The sequence below is a fragment of the Artibeus jamaicensis genome, unplaced genomic scaffold, assembly GCF_021234435.1.
Source record: "Artibeus jamaicensis isolate MK-2021 breed Jamaican fruit bat unplaced genomic scaffold, CSHL_Jam_final scaffold_1964, whole genome shotgun sequence".
Taxonomy (NCBI): domain Eukaryota; kingdom Metazoa; phylum Chordata; class Mammalia; order Chiroptera; family Phyllostomidae; genus Artibeus; species Artibeus jamaicensis.
In genome coordinates, this window is record NW_026522030.1 from 53301320 (window position 1) to 53328542 (window position 27223).

General features: G+C 39.5%; 1 protein-coding gene across 7 annotated transcripts in view; it reads right to left on the reverse strand.

The window, feature by feature from the left end:
- Positions 1–279: 279 nt before the first annotated feature.
- The window catches only part of BNC2 (basonuclin 2), a 426491-nt gene continuing 399547 nt past the window's right edge, over positions 280–27223 (reverse strand). For all 7 annotated transcript variants that reach the window (XM_037132061.2, XM_037132060.2, XM_037132056.2 and 4 more), the window contains 2 exons: positions 24556–26525; positions 280–10013 (listed from right to left, as the gene is read on the reverse strand). In XM_037132061.2, the coding sequence (XP_036987956.2) occupies positions 9350–10013; positions 24556–26525 (2634 nt within the window). In that variant the 3' untranslated portion in view covers positions 280–9349. The remainder of the gene's footprint in view (positions 10014–24555; positions 26526–27223) is intronic.

A 27223-nucleotide genomic window follows, 5' to 3' on the forward strand; every position in this document is an offset into this window, starting at 1 on the left:
AGTGTATTATGTAAAGCAGGATGTAGTCCAAATAGGGGAGCGACTCTCAGTTATCCAGCAAGTGTGCTTAAACAGGGGGAATTACAATGTGAGCTGATGTGCTACCAGGTGTATTTCGTAAAGGTCTATTGGGGTTTGTTGAGGTTTCTTCAAATCAAGAAGGTAAGAAAAAATCAGTGACTGATAAATCTTTAATATAAAAATTGTACAAGAATTTTGATACAAATTACAAGAGGTATTTGGACAAAATATGAATAAAATTCCATTTACATCCCCAAACCCTTATGCATTTTATGCAAAAGACATACTGTAGACAGTTATAGTACAGAAAATACAACAAAGGAATAGCAAATAAAAACTTTTAATTCCCTTAGGCTACTAATAGAAACAAAACAAAAACCCTTGTTCAAGGTACATACAGTATTTAGGAAGCTACCAACGTCACAATGATGAGATCAGGGCAGTGTGAGCTGTGCCCACCCCTCGGTGCAGCTGCCTTTTGCAGTCCAGACTTCGGTTCCGTGACAGGCTTAGCAGAAGAGACTGGTGTGATGCAGATGAGAACAACACAAACGGAAAAGCAGAAGCCCCCAGACTCTGGGGGAGGGAGAGGACATATCTTGGTGAAAATTCCTTTTCCTCAAGATATTTCAATTCCCTTTGGCTACTTTTGCTGTTAAATATGCAGGTTGGACTGAATGTTTTTGTAACTGAGACATACCAGGGGGGTTGGGGCGGAGATGAAAATTCTGCGTCCTCCCAGCTGTGTGATGGATCGCGCCAGTTCTGAACGGAGTTGCTCGAGAACAGCAGTAGAGAACACAGCACTTTCTTCCCCAGAGCCCCAGCTCACCTCCACCTTTGAGAAAAGGCCCAGGTGGCCTGGGAGAAAGCCTTCTCCTGGTTTCCCCACCTTGCTCCCCGCCTCTGACCTCCATGTACCCACTTTTAGCTCTCCTGCACGCTTCAGACTGGCATCGGTAGGGAGATGGTAAGGTTCTCTGCAGTGCAGCTGAACCAAAGTTTGCACAGGAAAGCAAGTGCACCATATATTATAAATCTTCTATAGTCATATGAGGTTAATATATAATACTAGAACATCTCATTCACTTAATTCACGTTATGTAAACCCTAGACAGGGCAGAACACACAAATGTTTCCAAAGCGATCAAAGTCAGGATGAAGGCGTGTTCTACCTTCTTGCTTCAGAAAAGAGGGTTTTCTTCTTCTTTTTTTTAAGGGGGTGGGTGAGATCAGAAGAGCAAAGGGAGGGAGTGGGAAGATAATGGAAAAGTCAAGGGAGATTAAGATAGGCAATGAGAGGAATGGATTACTCTGTACAAAGACATGCAAAAACGCTTCAAATTGAGTACTAGATGAAAAAAAGTAAACAATCAACCTTGGTTTATACATCTCAAGTGAACCTATTAACTCAGCACATTGGGAGTTCAAGAACATCATACCTCATGAATCAATGCTTCTCGCGGGCGGGAGACGCCGTGTTCCTGGCATGGAAAAGGCAGGTAGCGAGGCTCCCACAGAAACAGTGCCGGTCAGCTTGTGTTGCAGGGGGGACTGCAAGGGTGCAGGGGTCCCTCCCTGTCTTTTGGGGAACAGTTTCAGGGCCAGATGAGTGCAGCTCTCTCACACCCTCAGGGGCTCCCTAGTCACCTCTCAGTCCTTGCATTCCCTCATAGGAGCGGACAGAGCCGGTTAATAATGGCTTGATTTGCCATCTTAGTTGTGCATTATTTCAACATTATATTTGGCAACAGGAAGCCATATAAAGTCTTGGTATAGCACTTAGATACTCTTTTCTCTTCAAGAAATATATTTTTATACTATGTCTCTCCATTTTTGTTAAAATACCCTTTTCTGTTCTTCCTTCTCTTCAAAGATTCTTTTAAAAATGAAGCTAAAAAAAAGCATTAAAAAATTAGAAATGTCCTTAAGCATCCCTGTTCTTTAAAGGAAGAAATGCTAATAATAACATTAGCAAAATGTGTGCAATTTTGGCAACTGAGTTTTTAATTGAAGTTTCTAATGTGATATTTGAGAAATGATTGTAATATATACGTATAAGAGGAACTTAAAAAACATCAGGTTAAGTGCTTTTCCTGTCTCCAAGAATCCTTGCTCAAAGTGCTTTTCTCCCCAGTGCTCAGACTGGTTAATGAAATTACTTAGCACAGGTTTGTCAAATGAGACCTGTTACATTGTCTATCTCTAAATCTACTGTTCTCTCTTTCCATGAGTCCACATCAAAAAGCGACACCCACACATCTTACTTGGTTGAGAATGTATTTGGCCCCGGCCAACAGCATCTATCCAACAGCATCTATCTGGCCTGCGGTGGGGACAGTGGGAAGATGGAGTCCCTGAGCTCCAGGCAGAGGACTCACAAATAGACCGTGCACTTCATTTCGTCACCAACTAGCCACTTTCCAACCCTCATGCAAGCAGTTGTCAACATACACAGAAATTGCAGCCAACGCGGTCCCTCCACGTTGTGTGGGCTCAGAGTGTTTTGGAACATCACACTTCCACACGTTCTTCCTCTGTGCCTGCGTCCCCTCGTCACTTGGTTTTAGAGTAAATCAAGTCACTCTACTTGTACTCAACAAAAATCCTCCCAAAGTGGAGAGTTTAACTTTTACGTGTAGGTAGTCTCCGTTTTAGAGATTAAAGTCGAGATCCCCACGCCCTTCCCGTCACACCGTCAGTGCAGTTGAACCAAACGGAGGTTGGAGTGGGTGCTCCTCTGAGAGACACATGTTCTCGCCTAGAACGATGGTTGGTTGCCAGAGCTAAAACAACACCTTTTTTTTTAACCACCCTATACAACAATTTGTTTACAACGTCAACTTTTCGAAGGGGAAGTATATTTTCATTTGTCCTTGCAGATTATGGGGCAATGTAATGCTGTGTGTGCCGGTGGTTTGTGGGAAGTTTTACTTTAATTCGAGGGCCACACCCAGTTCTCCCCGGAAGGACAGGCGTGCAATTACTTAAGCTCCAAAGACGCTGAGATGCTGTCAGAGCCAGCATCTCTCTACTGACCCTTTATTTTAGAAGTCATCTTGTTACCGTCCACTTAATAGTTGGAGAGGACATCTAGAGGCAGCCTGGGCTTACCAAAGATGCAGTTTCCTAGGTGTGTGTGCCTGAGCCTAAGTGGCGGGAGGGGAGGGAGAAGTGGAAGTAGGGTCGGGGGGGAGACTGTGAATGTTCGTACCGCAGGGAGCTCAGTGGGAAAGCCTAGCCCTTGTACTCAATTTCCCCTTCACAAGGGATAAACAGGCAATTACGCATCCCTTTATATTTGATGGCCAAGTGCTGAACTGGAAAGCACACTATTAGTTTGTGTCCCTTCAGGGCCAGGGCAATAAGTAGCCAGGAGAGCTGGGGCTGAGGCAGAGAGGGTGTTGTCTGCTGTTAGTGTGACAGTCTTGTCAGCAGCGTTCACATTACTGGAAGGTAATAAAGTGACAAGTAAGTTATTAGAAAGATATGAGGTGAAATTGAACTGAAGCTTCTCGCTGCTCAGCCCAGGCTTTTCCCTTCCCTCTTTTGTAATGGTCCATTATTTGTTACAAACTGAACCTTGTCTTGATACTCTATAGAAAAAAGATTTTTTTTTTTGCAGTTAAGGTCAAATGAATTTACAACAACACTTTAGAGAAGAAGAATAAAGATAGTTTTATGACGATAGTATGTTGCTCCAAAAATACATACAGCACTACAGTGAACAATAATGCTGATCCAATTCAGTGTACTTGTAAAAATGCTTATTTTTAAACTTCCTGCTATTAGGCACTTGGATTTTTCAACAAATGCCAAAAGACAGTACTGATGTCCAGCTATTGCCAAATGACCGCAAACATCATTTTGTGCAAGATGTGAGGGCAGTAAGGATGACAGGACAGAAGGATGAATGGGTGTCTGGGCAACAGTGATGATAAATTAATTCACTACTCACTTTTACAGCTGCATTTACATAATACTAATTGAAAATTACCATTTACAGCGAGCAACCCTCCAACTATAGAAAATATGGAAATGAGTCTGGGACAGATCAGATGAGGCCTTCTTACTGACATAAACAAGACGATAGCACACAGTTTAGCTTTGAGGGAAGATGTGGAAACAGAGAAGTTACTTGGGGATGCTTTGTAGGAAGGTAAACGAGCACACGTTTTGATCAAGAGAACTTTAGCTGAGTAGCATTACAACCATAGCTACCGGGGCAGGCAAAAACGAGGATGAAAAAGAACAGATCCATGCCGGCCACCCCTCACTGCTATTCAACTCGTCCCAGTTAGAGCTAGGTCAGACCACCAGCCTCTGCTATAACCTAGGTTAACCCATCACATCTTTTTGCTACCTGACCCCCACACAAACGCCTTGTTGATTCTCCTGACCCTAAGGCACTTGAGCTATTCCACGCAGCTGTCCTTGCTGTCCTCCGTCCTCAGACAGGGGTTCAGTGCTGTGCCTGTCACAGGGAGCTGAACAGGGAACTCCATCTCAATGGTCTCACCCACTGCTGGGCAGGGTCATGCCAGACTTTTCTCTTGCATGCACTTCTAGTGCATCAACTCTTTTCTTTTGTAGCTACTTTCAAACAGGGCAGGCATCGGTCCTCTACTGAGTATGCCTTACTCCCTGGGCTTTTTGGAAAGCTGTGATGCCCTCCAGTCTCTCTGGCACCTGCCTCTTGTTGTCCTCCTAACTTGTTGATTCCCCCCTACCCCATTAAAAAACAAAAAATGAGAGAGAAAAACTAAATTCTTTTATATTAACATTCCGAACTTGGGGGGAATATAAGTGATTCTTTAAAAATGAAGTTTGTTAATCATAATTTAAAAAAGAAGTTCTTGAGAAAAGTAATGTGTCAATAGAAAGAATGTAAGTTTTTTTCTGGGTGATTTGTTCATGATAGCAGATGTAGGGTATCTTTTTACAGTTGAATTTTATTTACTCTGTTAGTCAATCTAACTCAACACTAACAGACCAAGTACAAGTTAGGGCTGCTCAGGTCAACTGTTAGTAGTCAGCAGCATGTCCACCTCCATCTGGTTACTGGCTTCTTTATGTTCTCATTGCCAAGGGCCCCCATTCTCGTCTGCTTGGCACGCATCTGGGGTGTGTACACAGAACACGGAACGAAAGATCACAGTTGTCTTATCTGGTGAGAACCTAACGCATGGTTGCTCCTGAGTAAAATGAGGAGAATATCTCTGGAACAGCCCATTCTTGATACAGTCAAAGCTTTTTTCCCCTTTTTCCAAGAGCAGTGGCTACACTCATGGGGCTGTTAACCAGTTGAGCACCTTCCTCCTGCCACTGAAATGGCCCGGAAATTCCCAAGAAAAGCAGTCACACACTGCAAAGACACTGGTGCCCTTGTGCTAAAAACATTTTTCAAAAACGATGTTTATCATATTGAGAAGGAAAATATTAACACCTCTTAACCTTTAAAAGGCATGAGGCTGAACTGGGTGGCTGGACCAAGACCTGAAATGTGTTACACTGGGTTGAATTATTTCAGTACAATTAATAGCAGGACCGGGAGTGTCAAGCTCCTGATCACATTTTAGGAATCAAATTTGTTACTACTTGTTTTCCTGTTCTTTGCCACACCCTCCACAGCATGCACATACTCCCTACAGCAGCAGGAGCTTTTCTGATATTCACAAAAACAGTTTAAAATGAAATGATCAAATCGGTAAGTTTCAACATTGCCTACTAAACATGCACATTACTAACACTACCTAACTTTGTACCTGGGACAAAATTCTGGTTAAAATCAATGAAATGGGGGAAAGCCGCTTAGATGAAAGTCAGCATTACCATTAATTTTCAGCCAGTATAGAATAGATGCAGCCAGAGAGAAACTATCTCACGATAGGAATCCGTGTGAGAAAACAAATGTGTAGGAATGAGCGAAGAGGAAGGGCTCGTGATGGAAATGCTGGTCTCTTATTGCTTCCTGTTTGCAAACAAACCTTGGGATCACCATCTCAACTAGACTTGTAGTTTCCACACTGCACTCAGGCACACACCCAAGACAAGCAGCACTTTGGGGCTAAAGGCGGTGTACATTTCACAGCTGTACCTGTTATGGACCACTTCTATCCACACCCCCTGCCCCTTTTAAGCAAATCGGTTTTGCACTGGAAAATATTCACCCATTCAGAAGGCCACCATCACATTTAGGCGTTGGAGGCACAGGAATAGTAGCAAATAGGACAGGAGATACTTAAACAGGGTGAGTTTCCAGGATTCATTGTCATTTTTCTGACAAAATGCACTTACACTTTTATGTTTCCGAGCAAGAAAGATACTACTTTGAGAATCTCACTGCTTCTGGTTGTGTAACTGGCTATCCACAGTAGCCCGGTTTGTGGCAAGTAACAAACATTAGTTCGAAGCCTGGTTCATCTGCTGATGGGACCTGCCGACAGCTATGTAATCCACTCACCAGGGCTATCTGACCTTTTAGTTGACATTAAATTAAACAGACTAAACATTGATTTTGTACAAGATGAGTTCAAATATCTCAACCAAGAGTGTGACTTTAAAAAGTTGCTAAAATAAAAGTGTCTTATTTCATAAAACTGGGTATAATTCTCCCTTAAGCAGACTCCAAAAACTAGTGTTTCTATACTCTTTTGTTGGGATACAATATTTTCCCCACTCTTTTTGAACTGAACCATCTGATAAATGGGGCAACAGCGCAACAGAGAGAGAATGCTAAGAGGACCAAAATGTTTGCAAACAAACTTTCATTATTCTAGTTCAATCTTTCACAAACATACTGTACAGAGTCTTATATGGTATAAAACAAAAGAAAACATCTGTCTATTCAATTTAACACAACAAGAAAATAAAGTAATTAAGACTTTGGGAAATTCAAAGGTACAAGAAAACAAAAATGGTTATTACTAATTCCTCAGCTTTTTACCGTAAACATGTGTCATTTAAGAGACATAGTGTTTAATAAGGTTTCTTTTGTACTGCAAGTAATTTTGGTCTTTCCTCACGGTAGAACAGGTGACGAATTAAATGAACCACATAGCATTCTCTGAAGGAGATGAAAAGATAAAGCTCATAGACACATCTAGCTTATCTTTAAGAATCTATTGTTTCTGAACTTTTCACAAATAAAAATACTGAATTCTCATCTATTGATGCTTCTTTTTGGAAACAATAAATACTGTGAGGTACAATAAATCCTATAGGAATAATAACAACAGAAACGTATTAACAGTTTCCTTTGGCAAATTTAACGAAAGTGAATGCTGATGTGAACATAGAAAAAGTAATTACAAAACATATGAAAAATGGAAATGACATGAAAAGTTAAAACAAAGGAGGGTATTTCTAACTTTTAGACTAATGAGAAATGTTTGAGGCCATTAAATGCAGAAAAGAAATACATTCTCTTGAAATTATTGTGTACTGTTTGACAACATACTCCTTTATCTCTCCCCCTTCACTTAAAAAAAACAAAAACAAAAACAAAACAACACAACATAGTCTGCAATGCACACCCTAATGGTTTTGGCTGCAGACTGAACTTGAGTAAATATCATCATTTAGTCAGTATGTTGTGGTAGCTGAGGCTGCCGATGTGGTTAACCAGCTCAGGCAACATGTGTAAACATCGGAAACAAAACAAAACAAAACAAAACAAAAAAGCTTTGGAGAATCATCTCCCCGCCCCCCCTCCTCACTCTCCATTGCCTGGTTTTAGGCTTGCTTTCATTTTTTTTTCTGACAAATCGTGTGGGGGAAGTGCAGAATGCTAAACAGTGAGAGATCCTGTTTTAAAAACCCTGTTCTTCTGGCTTTTCAGAAAGGAGTGTTGCTCAATTCAAGTTCAGCACATGTTTTCAACGGTTCAAAGTATGGTTGCTGTTAAATGTCTTTCAATTTTGTCTATCAAATGGGCTGAATCACACCGCTACTGAAGAACCTGCATCGAATTAGACAGTCATACAACAGACCAGCCCAGTTCGGACTTTTTTTCTTTTTAAAGGATAAGGGTTAGGTCCTTGGAAATGTGTTCAACCCGTTTACTGTATTCAGCTTTGTTCCATAGTGAGTAATTCGGGCTTTTGTATCCTGAAATATTATCCAGCCTCTAAAGAATAAATGCCTTAGCTGTTTCACACCACATAATTTTGTTTTCCTTTCATGTAACTTAACATATAAGCAAGAAGGATGCAATGTTGATTCTAATAACATTCGGCACTTGAAAGAATCACCAAGTGTTTTTTTTTAAGCGGTTTTCTGGTGGCCGACAAATTGGCCTGTGGTTATGTTGAGTGACTAATTGTATTTTCTTTTCTGGAAACTTGTGCAAAGTTGGCAGTTTTGTGTTAACACTAATACTTTTGTTTGGCATTTGTGCCCTATACTGACCAGACCATTTTTATACAAGTGAATTTTTTTTTAAAAAGACACTTATTTGAAGTATGGCAATAGTTTAAGGATAAGAAAAGAAGCATGGATATTACACATCCCCTTGTAGTGTATGAAAAAAAGTGCATGACTGGATTTATGTACGTACAGGACATTTAAACAAATCAGATCCGTGCTGAAAAGCATGCCAGCACCTCTTCATCACTACATCTAGCAGGTAGTAAAAACAACACCATGTTTTTTTGTTTTTTTTTTAAATGTGCATTAATGCTAACATAAATGAATAGAGCTAGCCAGCAAACTATTTTTTTCCTGCATATCTAACAGCGGGATGTAACTGTAAAAATTAAACAAAAGAGTTAAACAACATCAATACAACTGTTTTACATCATTGGCCTCTCAAGGCTAAATATTTACAGGTGAATCTGCCATGCTTTAGTTGAAGATTCTCTCAAAACCTTCAAATTCACAAAAGACAACTATTCAGAAGTTCCTTTTTTGTTTCTTTTTTTCTTTTTTTCCCTTTTATTTTATTTGCAGGCAACGGTCATGGGTACAACAAACTGTCTCTTTGGAGAGGACCAAGAATTATTATTGTCAAAATTTGGGCTACTTGCACGCTTTATGTGAGTGTGTGTGTATTTGTATTTAAAGGGTACTTAGTTTTCACCCCTGAATGAAAGATCCCTCCCGCCTTTTCCAAAACTATAAAGGAAAAAAAGTTCAAAAGCACTTAGTGTTTATCTTTTTATATCTAAAGAAAAGAAAATAGGTGTGTGTGTGTGAATGGAGAGGCATACATGTGTATACACACACACACACACACACACACTCAAATACACAAGCACACACTGACTATGGCAGTTCAAACATGTAGGCCATCTGGTGAGAGCTGGCATTTGTAGTGTCCGTTCTGAGACTAATCTACTGAAGTGAAGGGAATGTTTTTATGGAGATTAGGGTTCTGACTGTGCCGATTTCGGCTTCGCACAGAGGAAAACATCATATTGCAACCAGGGACTTTGCACTTGTGCATTTCTCGCAAATGCACAGTTTTGTAGTGCACTCTCAGGGTCCCCTTGTTGCTGTACATTTTGTGGCAAATGTTGCACATAATCCCACCATTGCTCCCGGACAAACTGTTGAACATCAGAGATCCTGAAACTTCAGCCCCTAGGCTGCCAGGCAGGGTGGGGGCCTCGGCCTTGTGCGCCGACTCCCCACTGTCACTCGCCCCGTCAATGTCGTCAAGGAGAATCCCCTCATCACTGCCTGCGTCGGATTCTCTGGAGGAATGGATGCTGCTGCTGGACTGGAGGCTGGAGGTGGTGCTCAGGTCAAGGACCATGTAGTCCTCCGCCACGCCTCTCCCATACCCGTTCAGGTGGGAGTCTTCCGTCCCTGCGGGAGAGGAGGCGTCTTCCCTGACGTCGAGCCCCATGGGGTGGTGGGCTCCATAGATCTTCATCAAAAATTCATCCCGGAGGTCCTTGCTAAGGGAGGGCTGTGACGATGAGTCCAGGCCCATGTCATCGAGTTCTTTGGTCAACAGTTTACGATGCAGATTTATGTTGGCACTGTGTCTAGGAAATCAAGAGGGAAGGGGGGAGGGTCGGTGTGTAGGGAGTGGGGAGGGGCGAGAAAAAGGAGAGCATTTTAAAATTGATTCAGCTTTCACTAGGCATCAAATAAGCACATTCATTGCTAATTGCACCATTATAAAAGCAAACATTTCCCTACATCCTCAGGATTTGGGACTAAGTGGTAGTGGGAAATGCAATAAGGGGAGCTTTTCATTAACATAATTTTTATAAGAGTAAAATTCTTCAATGGTCGGATGAATGCAAACCCATGCACCTTTTTCTCAATGATTGTTCTGTTAATTTTGCCATGAAGCAGCATCGGCTACAGACATTCTCATAGCAGAGATTTAAAAAATATATATTAAGTAGGATAAAAGAATGGGAACTTTCTGGTTGTCTAAACAGAGTAATTTGCATTTACCTAAAAAACTTTGTTATCTACAGCAAACACTTTACTTATTTAGAGGTACAAATAATAGCAAATGATCTAGATAATTTAGGTTTAACTTCAAAAATAATGAAATCTTGCTCCTCATCTTCCTATACTTCAAGTTCTAGGTAGAAAAAATTTAGCTTAGTAGATGAGCAATTTGAAATAGGGTTATAGACTCTTTGGCATAAATCCTTTTTTTCAGAATGATCTGGGATTTCGGCTAAATCAAATAGTAAAACACAATTATTTTCAGGAGCTGCTACATTTTCATTAAGCAATTCAACTTTTAAAATTTAATTCTTTAACACAGAAATTGAAAAACAGATACTGTTTAAAAAAAAAACCCTAAAACCCACCCACCCTTTAAAAAAATCACATTAAGCAACAGAAAACCCAACGGGACAGAAAGAAAAAAAGAATCACAATAAATACAAAAAAAATCAAGCACAATCACAACATACTATTTCTGTATTTTAACGACCGGAACCCATACTTCTTAGACAAGCAAAACTTTTACTCCACTCACTAAGGGCTTTTGCTTGTGTAAAAAAAAAATAAGGATTTGTCCCAGAGCATCCATAGGGATGTCATGATTTACAAGGCCTGATATGTTGTTATGTCTGAAAACAGCGCCTTTGTATTTACACTCCCCCATTTATCCTTAAAGTGCCCTTGGGCATATACCTCTCTCCACCTGCAAAGGCTCATATGCTTGAAAAGTACCCTTTGAAGGCTACCCTTCCAAAAAATAAACCTGTATAAATTACAGATATATAAAAGCTTCTCAATAATGGCAGAAGCGCTACATCTTGGAGAAGTAACCATGATAATAGAAATTATCTGTAATAGCCATTATAAAGTTCGACAGACCTCTTGATTATAAAGTATGGAAGCAAAACCAGTCACTCCGTTTGGTGACAAATGTGGCTAACACTTCTGAGAGGTGGCTGAGAGGTATGTGCCTCAGAGACAAGGAAGGGGAGAAAGACTTCTCTGCCTCCCCACACGAGACAATATATACAGCACTCTGGTTTTAAGGGGAAGAGGGGCACAGCCCTCTCCACACTGCACTTAGGAAGGCTGAGCTTACCTTGTGATAATAAGATCAGCTTTCTAATCTTTTGCTAAATCGATCACAAAAGAAAGCAAGAATGAGAGACAGAGAGAGAGAAAAAGAAAGAGAGAGAGAGAGAGAGAGAGAAAACAAATTCACATTCTAGACATCTGTTTTTTTTTTTTAAAAACTTCAACAATAAAATAGGGATTTAAAACGTTCTGATCACAAAATCATTTTCTGTCATAAGCGATCATCTCATATGCTGTCTTGATGATTTTCAGATCAGCTGCATAATCCAAAAATCATAAATCAAATTAAGATAAAGCAAATTCACAGCATCAGCATCATCCATAAATGAGTTCTACACAGATGCATGCAGTGCACAGATATGTGAATGATAAAGAGAAGTTGTCCCCACAGTCCCTGCTCTGACAGTCTCCCCATTTCCTTGGGGTCAGATGGCAGATAACTCCAAGGGCAGGTTGCTAAGCCGAGTGCAGGAAATGCCTACTGGGAAATCTTTACCCTGACATGTGGGTATGACACCACCAGAGTTATTATAAGAATGTAGAAACACAGTTACACTCTGTATTATTACTCTGTTGATAAAACAATCTGCCAGCCATAAGCAGCTCAGGAAATCCTGCCCCCTCTCTGTTCATTATTTTTAACACCCTCCCCACTTTCTTAATTTCACAAGCACACATTTTGTGATTGACTGTAATCTAGAACTCTGTGTTGCTTCTCACACATCTGCAGTTACCACTTCCTAGATTCACTGATGAGAAAATAGCAGCCAGATACACAACAGGCACATAAAGACACACTGAATAAGAAGAATAAATTAACATTGACAAAAGGACACACTGATCACCCAGATGGACACATCTTTCCCAAAATGACTTGTGAAATTACACATATCCAGCGATATGTTACCAGGAAGAGATGTTTCTCTTCATTTCTCACTTACAGCAATAGAAATCTGTAATCTAATTAGATGATGTACCAGCCCTCAATATCTGTCAACCAAACGATGTGCAGAAATGTGTAGACCAGCTCTGGCACTCTGTCCAACAGTGTCCCTTTTCCGCTGTCAGCAGTACTGTTGGCCTCTGCTAATATAATTACATTGACTTTTATTCAATTAAGTGCCATCCTTTGCTTAAAAAAAAACCCTACTTTATCAATTGATTCAGGTGTAATGCAATAATAAAGATGAACTCATGGCAGTGCATTAGCTCTGCTGTTCATAACTTCAGTACACAGGTTCATTCATGGTAGTCGATTTCCATTATGCAACCACAGTTCAAAAGAATTGATTTTTTTATGTTCATTTCTTAATCTATTTCATTTTTGTTTAATAATCCCCCTAAATACCATATGCAAAACACTAGAAATGAAGATGGGAAGAATGGGCTATAGAAAACCTGCTGTTTTTTTCTCATGATTGTGAGCTTTTGAGATTTTCTAACAAACTCACACAGTACTACTGGGGTAATAAGAGGAAAAGCAGAGCAGGGGAAGGAGAAAGACTTTAAATTCTTAAAGAGTACTGATTTTGCCCCTCAAGAAGGTAGGTTCAGCTTTCACAGAATGGACAAAAGGCAGCACTTGATTGAACAAAGCCCTATTGTCAGACAGTGGAATCGGCCAGTGCAAACCATTAACTGTCATAAAATACTGTCCTCACGAAGAGATACAAAGGCCTATGGTGAACAGCAATTTACAAGTTCATTTGGATCGGGAAATTGAAGAGGTAGAAAAGGGAGATGGAAGAGACATGGAAGGACTCCTGCCTGCTGACTGTAGGACACGTGGAGAAGAGGCCTGTAAGACGGCAGGAGGACGGCGGGCAGGCAGGGGATGTTCTCTCCCCCTCAGACCCTCCCTCGTTCCCCCTCTAAGATCAAGAGCAGGTTCTTGGGAGAGGATAAGAAAATAATAATAAAAATTAAAAAATTAAGAGTCTCATGCCCAAATGAGAAAACCAGAATTTTACAGTCTGAATAGTCAGCACCTGTGAGAAACTGTGATGTGTCAGGTACAACTGAAAAGTAAAACAGTTAGGAAATAGGGGCCACTGGATATTAATACTAAACTTATTGGAAACTAAATAATGAGTCAAGCTCTAGGCTACATGAGAAATCCAACATCTACCTCTTAATTATTCATCAGTTTTGAGCCATTCTAAACTCAGTGAATTGAAACAAAATACTCGATAATTAATTACAATACATCCAGTTACAATGGAATTAAGGTTCCATTTTGGATTAGTTTTGCCTGTATTTTCTTCCTTACCTCTGCCACTGGACACACACACACATGCACACTTACACTATATTGTCCAGAACCATCTCAGTGTATTTAGATGGCAGATACCACACATACACACATACATAGACACACACACTGTGTGTATGTATGTATGTATGTATATATGTGCATGGGGATAGAGAGGTAAATTTATATCTAATTTTGGGAAATCTAGATACCAGGTTTGAGTGTATTATGGGACACTGAGTTAACAATACTATCCAGACTGACAGAAGAAAAATTAAAATTTGTGCCCCACTTAATTCTCATCTATGGTTTGATATAACACTATGTGTTGTCCTTAACTGCTCAAAAATTTTTATATTACCATTTATAAATAATAGGATGCTTACAGTCCTGTGAACTAAATTCCATTTTTGATAGCATGCATTTCTGCAGAAACTAGTTGTTCTATAAGCTGTTGTTTAAAAATTCTCTCCAGAAGATCTGAAAACGACTGCTAGCTCAGGAAAAAATTCAATGGGAAATTCTAGTAAACAACATTAAAAAATACAAAAAAGTAAAGAAATATATGTTAAATGCAAGATTTAAAAGCTAAGCAAATTCTGGAAAATTAAAAGTATGAAATTCAGTCACTTCAATCCTTTTCAATATAAAACAAATCATCCATACTGGTCACGCAGACAGTTCCCACTACATTCAAATTATTCACTTGAAGATAAGCTTCCACCAAATTCTTTAGGGGTTTAGCTAATTTACCGCACAGATATGGCACGTCTGTTGTAATAACACACAGGATGTGTTGGGGTCGACCATTTATCAGAATTAGACTTCTTTTCTCAATTCGCAGTGAATTATGCTGCCTACATGACTCCCCTCTCTCAGAACCTGCCATCCCCTTACGGCCCCTAATGTGGCAGGCAAACAAAATTGACAGTCTCATCTTGTCAACAAGGGGCGATTCTCCTGAGAAGCCATTTAACTTTGCCCAGGAAGCAATGTATTAATGTGCCTGCCCCAGGAATGTTAATCATCTTCAAGTTTCCGACCTAACTTTGACATGAATGAAATCACCAAATTTGTTTACTAAATGAATCGTAATATGCTAATAAGAAAGTATGACACATATGGAAAAGCCAAACAGATGGTTTGTTTACTCCACTTTGCAACTTTATAAATGTTGTAACTCTGAAGATGCTAGTGAGAATTATTGATTTGTTGGCAGAGGCAAACGTGTCTTTTGCATACTAAATCTGGTGCTACAGTTAGAAAACAATTTGTCATTGCTGTGGAATGCATAAAAAATGTTAATGCTGTGATGGCATTTGAGACAGCAGACTGGTAGGTGGAAAATGTGTATGCTGAATGTTCAGGTTAAGTGCACTATTAATATCCAATGGCCCTGTTCCCCAACCATTTTACTTTTGAGCTGTACCTGCCACATGAAGGCTTCTCAAAGGTGCTGACTGTTCAATAGGTACCTGTTGCACTGTGGCGTGAGGCCCTGAGTGCTGCCCCGAGAACAGAACCATGTTTTCCCAGCATTTGGAAATCTTCTCCATCAGACACTTCATATGGTATTCCGTTTACTATTACCATTGCTAAGATTGAGCCAAGTCAAGGACGCTGGCATCTTTTAAGGATTTATATAAATCTGAGGTAAATTATTTTGAATTTCATATTTGCTCTGGATGAACTAACGCTCAAGTCTTCCATCCCTTGATTTAGTCTGACTTCCATAGTTTAGAAGACACATTCCCAAAATAATAGGAATGGATACATGTTTCTCTTGATTTTCAAAATTTTCTGCCATTTTAAAATTAGGCTTTCTTTTCTAATGTGTACAACATGGATCATGAATTTCTTTCTGAGATCTTTTTCAAAGGAAATATTTGCTAAAAATAGTCAAGACGTTTTACTTTATTAAGTGGTCAAGCTATGATCTTTTAAAAAGATAATTTTAGAAATGTATGAGTTCAAGAGAGGAGACAGAATTTTGTAGGCAACATTATTATTTAGTCATGGCCTTATCTAGAATGAATTCTATGTTGAAAATGAAACCACTTAAGGTATATAAATAAGAAGAATGCACAAAAATCTTAATTTATGTCTTTGATTAAAATGATGTTAAAATCGCCAGCTGAGACACAGAAACTCCAGTTAACCAACCAGCAATGCACCTATGTTACTAAACACTTAGAATTTTTAGAAACATTCAGCTGATTTTTGTAAAGTTTGTTTTACTTTTCATTTTTGTTAGCATAGCTGAAGAAGCAGAATTTTGTATTAAAGAGGTACTTGTTTCTCCTAATATTCTTAACCATTCCCCCTGTAACTTCTTAGTCCTACACATAAACATATTGAGACTACCACTAGCCTTGTGGGATTTCCTAGTGTATCACTATGAAGTGCTGAAATGTTTACCTGTGTGCAGAAGAGAAATGAGAGCACAAAGTGATCTAAAGAAACCACTGAGTTCATCTTGCTGCTCAAGGATCACTCTGGAGTAAGAAACATTAGCTGCTATCCCAGACTAGCTCTTATATCTCATTTGAAACATCTCCTCATTCCTGACCAACAAAGAAAATTTCAATAAAGTACTTTTACTGGTTTAACAACAGTGAGCTCCGGGGATTGTCAAAGTGCTAAGCCTTTTCCAAGGAGAGAAGAAATCAGCAGCTCAAATATAATTAACCTTCCATTCTCAATGCAAACTGCCACGCACAGGAGCTCTGCGGTCTATTAGCTAAGTCATAATGGCCAACAGGCAGAAGCAAAATTGGTCAAAAAGTTGGCTGCTGCTGTCATATTTTTGGAATTATGATTAATGGCACTAATAATGCGGATGATTACTGATATGTGTATCTCCAGCAGTTTATCATATTGCTCTGGCTGCCTACACAATAAACAGGATGCTATCATTTACCTCTTTATTGAAGGCAATCCTTCTCTTGAAGGAGAATATTCTAATTACTTCGTAATGTTTTATGTCTTAAACATTTTGCAGCTCTGGACCTTGCCAACTGCTTCACGTCTACCATTGATTAATTACTGAATGTTTAATCAAAATTTAGAACCTAATGTAGTCATTTATGAGCTCACTGCAGTGCCAAAGTAGTTAGGCTTTGCTCCCAAGTTTGGAGAGGGTTGGGTTCAAAATCAAATCCCAGCCATGCATGAGGATCCAAGAATTTCACCTTGGGTGCTCGGAGGTTGCCAATTCCATCTTTGCTGATGAATGGAAGGTAATCTAACCACGGGGTAAACAGCATCTTTACCTACCCTCTTCCCACTGGATTTCCCTTTCCTCTTTCCTTAATCCCCTAATCAACAGAGCACCCCCACTGGCTGCTTCTGAAAACAAGAATGTCCCCGTGAATGCCCACCATGAGAACATAGTTTTGAAGTGGTTAAACAAGTGAAAAATAATTTGCTGGGACAAATACATGAGTTTTTTTTAATGTGGATTTTTTATGGTACTGTCATACAACCATTCACCGTTGAAGTTAAGTGTTTTTTTAATACCATTACTGAACTGCTGAAATGGATGCTAATATAGCTTGGAGTGCTAATGTCAAGTCCCGGTAATAAAAAAGACAGACTGCTGAATGAAATAATTTCAAGTAAAAAATAGAACAAAAGTGCTCTCTCTCTTGCTCTCCACTTTTATTGAATTGGGACTGACTGAGCCAATTGCTTTAGAAGTCTGTAAAACACAATTACTAGTGAGCGAACTGACCCACCAGTGCCCCCGCAGTGACGAGCGGACGGACTAAACAGGCAGCAGAGTTAGAGCAGCTCCCCTTGGCTGGCCATCAGACCAAAGAGGCTTCCTTCTGAGGGTCTGTTGTCCTCATTGCCCAAATCTGTCTTCTTTTAGTCACAAAATCTTATTTCCCATCGATGTGGTAATATAACTTCATACATTACATTCCAGGATAAAAATGTCTGTTCTAGCAATTAAAGATGATTTGTCTTTTGATATTCTAATTTATGAGGGTGTTTATGTATAAACACACATACACATTTTGTGGATGTACTTAGATTAGAACATTAGCATAATTTTTGAATAGCTGGTAATAATTCAGATTGATATATTCAACAGAAAAATTGAGAATCACTTGCATATTTTCAGTGAGCAAAACTTGGCTTTTTTTCACTTTGTAAGGTAAAGTCAAAATAATTAGAGCAAGCAAGAAAAGGAATAAACCAGAACTGGGTAACATTTTTCCTCCTAGTTAATAAAAGAACTAATAAACTCCATAAAGTACTAGAGTTACGATCACTAACACTTCAGGCATAACAGCTTTTTACCAGGAATTTACAACTCTTGTTTTAATTCAAGCAGCTTGCATTAGGACATAAAATCTAGGTATTTTTTTAAAAAAGTATAGTTTTATGTTAAATAACTAAAGAAAAATTGACCTTTCCTAAAAAGTATTCTTTCCTTCTCCTTCCTCTGCCTGTTTATCTCACATGCATGTGCCCGCCCCCCCACCTTATCACTCAAGAATCAAAGTTACCAAATCCCTTTTTTATGACATTGTAATTTTTTGGCAAGTGTAAACTCCTTTCATACTCTGCCACATTCATTTATTTGAAGTTTGTGGGAGTCTTACAAAAACATTAAATTATTTGTGAGAAGGATTTTTTAAAAGAAGCAATGTTATATAGCTCAACCTTCACTATGAAATTTTAACAAAGAAAAGTCTCCCTTCTTCTTAGCAAACAAATGATCATTTACAGCGAGAGAGAGCTAGTAGAAGCCTTTCACTTATGAAAAAACCATTCTTAGCAGGTTTGATACAAATGAATGTTAATACATGTGTAGTCTTAGAGCCTGCTTCCTGGTGGGAAATGGCCTATATTTTTTTTAAAGAAAAGATTACCTACAAAAATGAATATCTCAAATGAATAATTATTTATGAGAACGATTCACATCAATAAAGTCTATCAGAGGGTCAGATAGATGGTGGTGGACCCAAGAGAGGAAGAAATCAAGGTGACGACAACCCTTTCAAAGTGGTGTCATCATGAAAAACACTGCTTGTGCATTCAGTATGTACATTCTGCTCTCAGTGCTGTTTTTGCCTGAATTTTCAAGATAATGCTGCAAGAGTAAGTAGCTTGTTCCTTTCGAGGGAAGGTAAGGATAAGGAGCACATAGAAGCATTATGTTTGTGCAATGGAAGTTATGTAGCCACAAGAAATTAAATGTAACTCCCATCAATAGAAATTTGTAAAAAAATCTCTTTGTACCATGAAAAAGGAAGTCACTTTCCTGCCATTAAGCTTTGTTGTCTATTTGGTGGGCGGTTTGGTGGAAGTGACTGGTGTAGTTCTTGGGGTGGAGGAGTGAAAGGTCAGCAGAGGCTTAAATGAGCTTGTCTTACATCCAGCTGGGCCAGCAGGAGGTCATTAGGAAGATAGGAGGCTCACTTCAGGCTTGACAGAGTCTCTCCTTATGATACCAGGAGACTGTCTTGCTCATTGCTTTCCTCCTAGTGTATAAAAAGAACCCCAGAGACAGGAATGACACTGAAGTTTATCTTACTACCAAAGTTTCACTTGAGGAGGGCACAACGAGAGCAATTACTCAGAAGGGGGATTTATTTTGTTTGCTTGCCTTTGATGGAAAGTAATGGAGATAAGTACAAAAGACCTATTGATCTGTTGGCTTTATTGTGAAATCAAATAGAGTAACACAGGAAAAAAATCTCTTCCTTAACATTTAGGAATCAGAGGACCTGTACAACTCCACTTCATAAAATAATTTTGGAAAAGGAGAATTGCAATTTGATTGAAAAACACATAGGAAATGAAATAAATGGCTGATACCTTAGAGAGGATTAACATACTGTATTTGATAGCTAATTATATTAGGGCAAATATACTAATAGTTATCCTGAATTGGTGCTAAGTGGCTCATGGAGGTATTGCCTACTGAAATCATGTGTAATTATTGAAAATCTCTTAGAAAAGTTCTCTATAAGTTTCCTAACATGGATAATGATGGGAAAAATCGATGCTGCTGCTGAGAAGGTGATAACAGGAGGCAGGTAGCATGCTTTCACATCTTCACCTCTGTTGTTAATGCATGCAGTGGCTCATCAGAGGTAGCTCATGTTAATTTATTCCTGCACACCTGTACAGGGCTGGAAGTCAGGTAACCAGACAAGCAAAAACTATACATCTTTGCTTTTTTAGCTACAGCTACCCAGAGGCCTATACATGAACAAATTTAGTTCTGGAGACATCAGCAGGTTTTAATAAACCAAATACAGATGTCTTACTCTCTACAAATCAAGAAGTTTACGTGTTTAAATCTGGACGGGTTTAACTAGCAGTCAAAGAGAAGGCTCACACTTGGTACCAAATGGTTGCCTCATATTTATTTATAACTCATCCAAAGCAAATATTATTTTGTTTTTAAATTTATTCATGGAGTTGAATCACCTTTCCTACACCTTGAAGATCAAACAAATACATTTACTTTTATGATAAAATTGAAGACAAACTTTGGCAATTAGTGGCTACTATTTTCAAAGAAAGAGAGGAGCAAAAATGGTAGAAATCATATAAAATGAAAAACAAAGAGACACATACTTTTTCAATGTAGATCACCAAGTTTCTGTACAGAAAGTTTTCACTTTTGTTGAGGGAGTTTTAAAATTGCCAATCTCTAAAGCAGATGTAAATAGGCTTTACCATATTAGCAAATAATAAGAAATTTTAGGGAAGTAGGGAACAGAGGGTATCTATTTTATGAATAAAAAGCAAATGTACTTTATAAATGGGGTTACCTTCAGTACAGGTGATCTATAGCTACTCAGCCCTTCTGGGGATCAAAATTCAAGACCAAGGGTGAGAATATGACCAAAAGCAAAGTAGACCCAGCTAATTATATGACACACACTTCAAGAAAATTTCCCTTAGAAAGACTGTAGGTTCTAGGCCCATTATTTATAATTTCTTCTTCCCAGGGAGTATCTCATGTGAATACCTCAAAACTGAGGCCCATCCTGGCTGGGTAGCTCAGTTGGTTGGAGCATTAACCTGAACACCAAGGTTGCAAGTTCTATCCTCGGTCAGGGCAGATCCAAGAAACAACCAATGAATGTTCAAGTGGAAAAACAAATCGAGGTCTGTCTGTCTCACTCTCTTAAAAATCAGTAAAAATTAAAACAAACAACCAAACAAACAAAAAAACCTGAGGGCCAATTTCCTATTCCCTGACAGAACAGTATCTTCATAGCACAAAAATCATGGGATAAACAAAAAGGAAGGAAGGGTGTTCAGAGATTTTCAGGAGTAACCCTACATAATGTTATCAGTACACACTCAATTACCTTTTAGTATCATAGTTCTTTAGAGAGAAAATAATTTACGTTATTTTTACAGCCACCTACTGACTGAATGAATTGGGCTTTGTGTGTATTAGCTTGCTCTTCATCATTAACGTGAATGGTCCTCTTTGCTTTTGAATTTCTTAAGCTCATATTCATTCACAACTGTGTAAAGAAGGACACTTAGAATCCTCAGACATGTGTGTCCCATTCTCTCTCTTTTCTCCCTTTTTGCTGACTTCAGACAAAGAATATTCTTGCTAATCAAAAAGCCTTCAATTTGATCTTATAAAATCTAGAAAGACCATAGCAAAGGTCTGGGAATCTCTGTTAACTAGCTGCCAAATCTCAAATATAGTATTTAACATCTTTCTACTTTCCTCTTACTAACATGCCTATCTAGAGACAAAAATGCAGCTCCCTCGTGTATAAGCACCTTGGAAGAAGCCCAAGGAGACCTGTGTACCACTCTTATAAGGTGTTCTAAGCCCGAAGACAAAAGGCTGTTTTTATAAACAGAAGGGAAAAGGTTATTCTGTTAGTTTTATCACAGGCATCCTAGAAGCCCTGTAGCTCTGCACACTTCAGCCCTCAGTCAAAATCCCTTCTAATGCTTTATTTGCACAAGGAAGACACTGTGCAGTCAAGGATGGATGAATCAAGACTCTGGGGAAGGGAAAGGAATGGGCCCGAGGACAACAGGATTAAAGGCAAAGGATGGTTTCTGTTTTGGAAGGTCTGTTGGCTCAAAGAAAAGTAAGAAAAATGCCTTAGCTTCATTGCAGAGGAAAAAGCAGGGACACGAAAGTCCTGGGGTTCTTGTGATTAGCACAGTAAAAGTTCAGAGAAAGGGAAAGGTAGTCTTACGGGTAGATCAGAAATGTGATTCAAGAGGCTCTGTGAATAAGAAGATGAAATTATAGGTCAAATTAGTTGATGAAATGATGATAAAGTGCTGGAACAGGAATAAAATTATGTTCGAGTCCAATCTGCTATGACTTAGCAAGAGGATGGTGCCCAAAAGGAATCACTATTTCTAATTATTAGGTGGTAAATATACTTTCATTGCATATTAATTAAAGTCATAGATTCAACAGAGAAGAACATCTTTTTTCTTAAGAAAAAAATTCAACATTAAAGTATCAGAGTTTTTGTTAAGTTTTTAACATGGGATCGAAGCATTTGACCATTCCTGAAGAGCAAAATTTTAAGTGAAAATCTAAAATCTTTCTTTGTATTTTTTCAACTTGTTTTTCTTCATTGATCATGTGTGACAATATCCAGAATTAAAACGATTAGGTGTGATGTGATATTTCAGCCCAATGAAATGTGTCACCTGTCTTGTGAGGTGTGCCATCTCTTGTGTGACTGAACATACATGGGAGAATATCAGTATTATTTTCCCACTTAGAATATACTGGTCTAAATTCCTGTAAGGCTGGTCACTCGCCCTACTCCCAATCCTTAGAATAAAAATGAAGATCGAAATACTATACTCCCTTATCAACAAGTGTCTTTCCCTTAGACAAACCACCTTCTCAACAGGACCTGCTTATGCATCAAGACACAAAAATGCAGTGCTGTAGAGGAAAGCACCGAGCTTTCAGTTTTGTAGACTTCTGGTCCTACAGTCATTCATTCCAGTGTTATGACTTAACAATGTTTTCAGCAAACCAACTAAAACTGTGATAGGAGTTCATGCAAATACGCTTAAATTTTGGCTTGTCTTCAAACATTCCATTTTCATAAATATTTTAGCAGGTTTTCATGAGTCTTTTATTTTTTGTTTAAAAAATCCAATGCATTAACCTCATTATCACTAGAGCACTATTTTAAAAGTAAAAGAATGAACATTACAAACTCGGGGAAGAAAAGTTTGGGCATAGTATTGTATTTTGTTATTTGCACTATAGCTATCTTGTCTGCCATATTCTGGGACTATGGACAGTAACTCAGAACTGAAAAGAATTTGGTGATCACAAACCATTTCCACAGAACAAGGTAAATGGGAGTGGGGAAGAGGTACTTCAGGAGGGGAAATCTTTAAAAAGATAGATTTTTCTTCAAAACATGTTTTGAGTTGTATAAAGTAAGCCACTTGTTTTTCTCAGAAATTTTGCTTTTCATGAATTGGGCCCCTTGAACTGTACTTCAATACATGAAATACATTTTAACTTTTATTTTTTAAAAAGGCTAATCTTTTAAATATTCTAGAAGCAGGTCACTACTTTCCAGTGGCACTTTAATTGTATGTTACTTTGTCAAAGGCTCTACCTAACTGATAAGCACTAGACTCTGGGTGGTGGCTATGGCCAAACCTCCTAGCTAATTTTGTTTCTTCTACAGATACTGATTTTTAGCACACAATAAATTTTTCTCCAAAGTATTTTTAAAAGACAATGTGAAACAAAAAATCCACATCCAATATAATAGGAAAATGAACTGGTGTGTCTCTAGCTGGGCTGGTGTGGTATGTAAATGATATGCTCATAAGCACATCTCCCTCAGGGCCGGGTAACTGTGGTACCCCACCCCTGACCACCTTGACACATTCCATTTATATGACATTTTCTTTAGGACTAAAAAAGAACATTGTTGGTTTAGGACCAGCTGCTTCTGTTTAAGCCCAACTGTTTCAGAGCTGCAGCTACATAGCTAAGGTATGATGTCATCTGAAGGCTGGACATTATATATTCTAAGAGCTCCTAGAAGTCTATGCATGCCTTCCCTTCTGTGAAGAATTCCCACGATAGAGTATATTTTTGAGATTTGCTAAAGACATTGTCAAGCTAAAATAAAGAAACCTACACCACCATACCATTTACCCATATTAACAATTACTTTGGTCCCATTTTCATCTGATATTTTTATGACTCAAAGAATTCAAGGACACACTAAATACTCATGTAAGAATGATAACATTTCTGGTTATACCTACGGAGATGGAGGCTGTCTCGATGTCCTGGACCTACGGTTCTTTCCATCCGTAAATTTCTGTTTCTATATTGGATAAATATGTGTGTATGAAGATAATATATTGATTTAATTAAAAAGCCACAAGTCAAAGCAGAAATATTTATAACCGAAGCTGTGGCTTCTAAGTGAAAGTTCATGGGGAAGCAGGGAATTGTGTACACAGTTAACTGATTCACACATCTAGATGCATGGAAAAACATACACACACACACATACACAGAGCACAGAGAAAAATGGCGTGCATTACTGGGTAAGATGGCACATGATTCTGCATGCTTAATCATGACAAGCACCAACTGCAACAATCCTTCATGAGCATGGCAGCTTGGTTATCTGTGTTCACTGTGGACAATCTTTACAGTGCATCACACACATCTAAGCTAGATTTCTTAACGTTATCCAACATGAATGGCACCCTCCACCCCCAGCAGGAGCAGCCAATGGAGATTTACTGACCTGTCTCTGCTTCGGCGAGAGGGGAAGGCAGCATTGCAGCCAGCGACCGTGCAGACATGCATCTCTTTTAAGTGAACGTTCCTGTAGTGAAGCTTCACACTGTAGGAGCTTTTGAAACTCTTCTTGCACACATAACAGATTTTGGGGTCAGGGCTAGAACACAGGTCACCTTCTGGGGAGAACTTTTGAGGGCTGCCGTAATTCAGAGACGATGTAAAACTTTCGTGCAGGGCAGCCATGCTGGCTCCCCCACCATTGTATAGTCCATACTGGCTCATGTAAAACATGTCATAAGTGGGGTCTGTGAATTCTTCCTTCACCTTGATGATGTCCTGGTGAGAGGGCTCACTGTGGTTCTCGTCAGGCCTCTCACTGTTCATCAGGACTTTCTCACTCACTTCGCTGTGAATGTGTTCATCCCCCTCCATGGACTCCTCACCCAGTTTGGGCTCTGAAGACTCAGACTCGTTCTCATAATCCCGCTCAGGTTCTGGATCCTCAGAAGTCATGCTGTCAGCCCTTCTTATTTCAGTCCTTGAAATGCACCGGGACCTGCTATGCTTAGAAAAGTCCTTCACTGACATGCCTGGACTCATTTCCTCTTGGGAGTGGCAATGATTGTCGTGGCTCACGTCATTTACCACAGCTCCAGCATCATTTGGGTCATCGTCCTCATCGTCAAACTCATCAGCAGTATCGATAATTTCTTTCTCAATCTTCACAGGCATGCTGGACTTCCTGGGCTTCTTCTTGGGGGCCAGGTCAACACTGGGCTCATGAGTGGCCATCATCACTACTGGTGCTGCTGTCTCAGAGGGTGGTGGAGGGTGCTGCTCTATGGTACCACTGGATGGAATGATGGGACTGGTCGGAATGGAGGTGGGAGGGCTCACCATTTCTCCTGGAGTGAGTAAACTTCTATAAAATGGAGGGACTGGTTGGACAGTCTTTAGCCCAGAAAATACCAGCTGGCTAGGCAGAGGACTCTGTAAGACAGGGTCTAGTGGGGGAGTGGTAAAACCCATTGGGGGACGGCCAGGGCTGGTGAGTGTGAGATTTGATTTTGTACTTGCTATGACAGGGGTGGCAGCTCCTGAAGTGGCCCGAATTAAATCTTTGTCTCGGTTATTCCTCAACATAGGCATGTGAAGGCGAGGGTTGGGGTTTGCGCTGTGGCGATTACGGCTTCGGAGGGAGCTAAAGACCATGTTGCAACCTTCAATGGTGCATCGATGTTTGATCTTCAGGTGAACAGCGTTATAATGAATTTTGAGAGTACCTTTATCATAGAATGTCTTCCCACATGCATTACAGAACACTCTTCCTTTCCTAGAGGCTGACCCCATTCTTCTCATCCGGTGGATCCGGAATGAGCTTTTTGGGTGTTCAGTTTTGGTCAGATCACTGACTGGGGCAGAATTCTGAATGGGGGATACGCAGGGTGGCTCGGTTTTGGGCTCCACGTTAGTAATGCTGGTCAGGGCGTTTCTATTGGGAGTCTGATCGTTCTTATAAGGTGTGGGAGACACTTCAGATTCGCTGCTCTCATTATATTCATTCTGGGTTGAAAGGCTCGGTTCCCGCAGCCTCAGTCCTGGTTGCTCTAACAGTAGCCCGTTTGGAGGCAACCCTAGCAGTGGGGCTGAGACTGGGTTTATGTACTGGAATGGAAGCAGAAATGCAAGGCTGTTGGGGATGTTTTCGAAGTGGTGAATGCTGGAAGGGTTGCTATTTTCTAGGTGAGCAAGGAGGCTGGGACTCCTGGTGCGATTATTGCTCTCAATGAAAGTCCTTATGTCTGAGTCTGTCTTTGAAGATGGTACAGCCACAGCCTGGCCTTCTTTCTCCTGAATTGCCATCAGCTCTACAATAGATTTGGTTTCTCCAAACCGCAGAAACTGCTGAAGGGTGATGATTTCCTCTTCTCGAGACATGATGGCCCAGCGGTCCAGCACCTTGCCGGCAGCATCCTAGAGGCCACATCAAAGAAACAACAAAGACAAACAAAAACTTATTGATTGTGCATAATTATTCAATGTAACTGAAGGTGCTCTGTCTGCTCAGGAAATATCGAGAGCGAGAGCAGGAAACAACATGCAAACACTGTTAATAAAAGTCAACCCACAAAGCAAACTTTTCTGCCATGCAAATGTAGTAATTAGAGTCACAGTTAGAGAAACAGATTGAGTTTAATAATGTCAAAACAAACAAAATGTAGACCACTGGGGCTCTGTGATCTAAAATTCCTTCACTACTGCTACTTTAACAACAATGGTCTATATACTATGCAGCTATTTAGCATACATTAGTACAAGACATGAACTCTTGCTGTGAAACCCAGTAAAAAACACAAAAAAGTTACCTTAATCCTTATTAAATAATGACACTGTAGGAAAGAATTAAGTGTATTTTGCGAATTTTATTTTTTTCAACACAAGCAGACATACCACTGGGCTCAATAATGAAAATTCCTTTCAAAAGGAACTATTATGTAACTTTCTAAATAAAAAAGATGAATAAAGTGATATTACCTCCTATACCCCATTACTAAGCCATATATAGTTTTCTTAATGGCTATATTCTAGTGACATTTAATAGTGGGCAATTTACTGTTTGCTCTAACTCTACCTTAAGGTAGAGTTAGAACAAACAGTAATTGTACTTTTCC